This window comes from Camelina sativa, chromosome 1, assembly GCF_000633955.1.
Source record: "Camelina sativa cultivar DH55 chromosome 1, Cs, whole genome shotgun sequence".
Taxonomy (NCBI): Eukaryota; Viridiplantae; Streptophyta; class Magnoliopsida; order Brassicales; family Brassicaceae; genus Camelina; species Camelina sativa.
Window position 1 is genome coordinate 3,400,211 of NC_025685.1, and position 2,459 is coordinate 3,402,669.

The 2,459-nt window shown below is 35.1% G+C and overlaps 1 protein-coding gene across 1 annotated transcript in view; it reads left to right on the forward strand.

The window, feature by feature from the left end:
• The window catches only part of LOC104748256 (putative serine/threonine-protein kinase), a 4,524-nt gene extending 3,462 nt beyond the window's left edge, over positions 1-1,062 (forward strand). Inside the window, exons 5-7 of the mRNA XM_010469952.2 lie at positions 9-82; positions 167-317; positions 527-1,062. Coding sequence (XP_010468254.1) covers positions 9-82; positions 167-317; positions 527-913 — 612 coding nt within the window. The 3' untranslated portion in view covers positions 914-1,062. The remainder of the gene's footprint in view (positions 1-8; positions 83-166; positions 318-526) is intronic.

Here is a 2,459-nt window from a genome sequence, read left to right on the forward strand (position 1 = left end):
CTCCCAAGATTGGAGATTTCGGGTTGGCTAAACTTTTTCCAGACAATGTCACTCATGTCAGTACCCGAGTCGCTGGAACAGTGTAAGAATCCTTCTATAAACATAATCGCTTTTTTTTATCTTTTCCTCTACGGATAAATTTCAGCTGATGAGAGTGAGATTACAGAGGATACTTGGCCCCAGAATATGCACTTCTTGGTCAACTGACGAAAAAAGCAGACGTTTATAGCTTCGGGATACTTGTGTTGGAGGTCATAAGTGGTAGTAGTAGCAGCAGAGCCGCCTTTGGAGACGAGTACATGATTCTCATTGAATGGGTAAAGAGCTAAATGATCTCATACCTAAACACACAATACATACCTCTATGTTTGATTTAGTGTTTTTCTTACAAGTGAATAATAATACATTTTCAAAATGTAAATGCAAACGCTGTGGTTTCTTTTGAGCATTCAATTAGATAACATGTCGATGTGAAAACAAACCACAATTAACAGAGTGGCTATACATTTTCTGTGGTTTTTGGCAGGTGTGGAAGCTGCGAGAAGAAGGGAGGCTACTAGAGTGTGTGGATCCGAATCTAACCAAGTTCCCAGGAGACGAAGTGACCCGGTTCATCAAAGTGGCTCTTTTCTGCACTCAAGCCACGGCGCAGAAGAGACCAAACATGAAGCAAGTGGTGGAGATGCTATGCAGGAAAGAGCTTAACCTCAACGAAGCTGCCTTAACGGAGCCTGGTGTCTACAGAGGTGTCAACAAGGGACGCAACCACCGTGGCATCGGTCTTGTAGGCGGCAGTTCACAGGAGAGCTCGTCAACGCAACGTCACAAAGGGAAAAGCTCAGCCAATCCTCAAGGGTCGACGTCGACGTCTAATATTTCCTTTCAGAGCATCACAGAGATGGCTCCTAGATGATTTTTTCTGTTAATAGAGGTCAATTATATTCTTGAGGATACTAATTCGTTTCTGATGTATTAACATCTTTATATATGTATAGTAAATCAAATGTCATGAGAGAAAATGTTAATAACTCAGTATAATAATATGATGATATCATCGTCTTAGATTTTAATTGCTTTGATTGCAATAAGTTGTAACTTCGAACTGCTGAATGATCAATAGAACCAGCGAACACAAAACACAGACAAAAGGAAGAATACACAACCCGCATTTACAAATTTTGAAATTTCAAAATGAATCTACAATCTCTATAGTGTCCTTTGAGAGTTTGAAAACTTGAAAACTTATCCAATCATAACGTAGCAAAGTATACAGAGTTAAGTTATAGCGACTTACAAACTCAGTTTGCTCTTTCAAACCAACTGGTTTGGCTTGTCTCCTTCACTTTCAAATGAAACATTTCTTCAAAATTCCAAATGAAGCATCTTCTTTCGTCATTTAGTGCTCTCAGTGAGATACAAAGCATGAAACTTGAGTGCATCAAAAGAAGTGAACCAAAAAAAAGCTCAAGAATGTATGTGTATATATAATGCTTAATGCGTAATTCCTATACTTCCAATAGCTTATTATGAATCAGAATCACCAAATATGCTCATCTGGTCAATAGCAGTTGTTTGACATTTCCCTATTGTGTCAGAGCCAGAGGGCCAGCAATTTTAAATTATGATTGGCATGATTTGCAACATTCTTAAAACAGAATGATTGATACTTACTGTATTAACTTCTTTTTTTGTCAACTGAAACTTATTAACTTACTAACCATCGGCAATAATGAGATAAGTATAATATTGGGAAAAGATTTGTATGCACCTAACTATGCTTTCAATCGTCAAAGTCAAGATGCTTCCCTAACTTGACAAGTTGTGCGGATGAAAAAAATATATGTAGGACTTATTCAAACATTAAGTTCTAATTCAATTACTTTGTACGAGAAATTATATATTATTAAGGATGGATTAGACAGTTTTGAGAGAAATAATAATAGGAACCCAACAAAATTAAACTGGATATAACAAATGGATCAACTAGGAAAGTGCCTCACACATCTAAACCTTGCCTTTAAGGTGCCTTCCTTCTTAGTTATAGCAACGAAAAAGATAATTCAACGTAATTATTGTTTTATTTATCAGTCAACTATGAAGAACACAAGGCGTTTATCATTCGCGAGAACTTTTAAAAGTAATACTATTGCATTAAAATTCCACAGACAGCCTAATAATAATTATTAACAATAATTTTCAAAAGCTATAAGATTAAGACCATATCAAAAGAAAGATTAATAATTTCCTTGTCCTTACAATAAACAAATTATGAGAAGATTCTAAAGATCATCAACTTGTAATAATAAAAAGATTCAAAATAATGGATAAATCAGCTGTCGTCACTTAATTGATATATCCAAACGAGCCAAAATATTTCAATCCAAAATTCTAACCTCAAAAGTGGAAAAGGGTTTCATCTTTCTAAATTTAAAAAAAAAAAAAAAAAAAAAAAAAAAAAA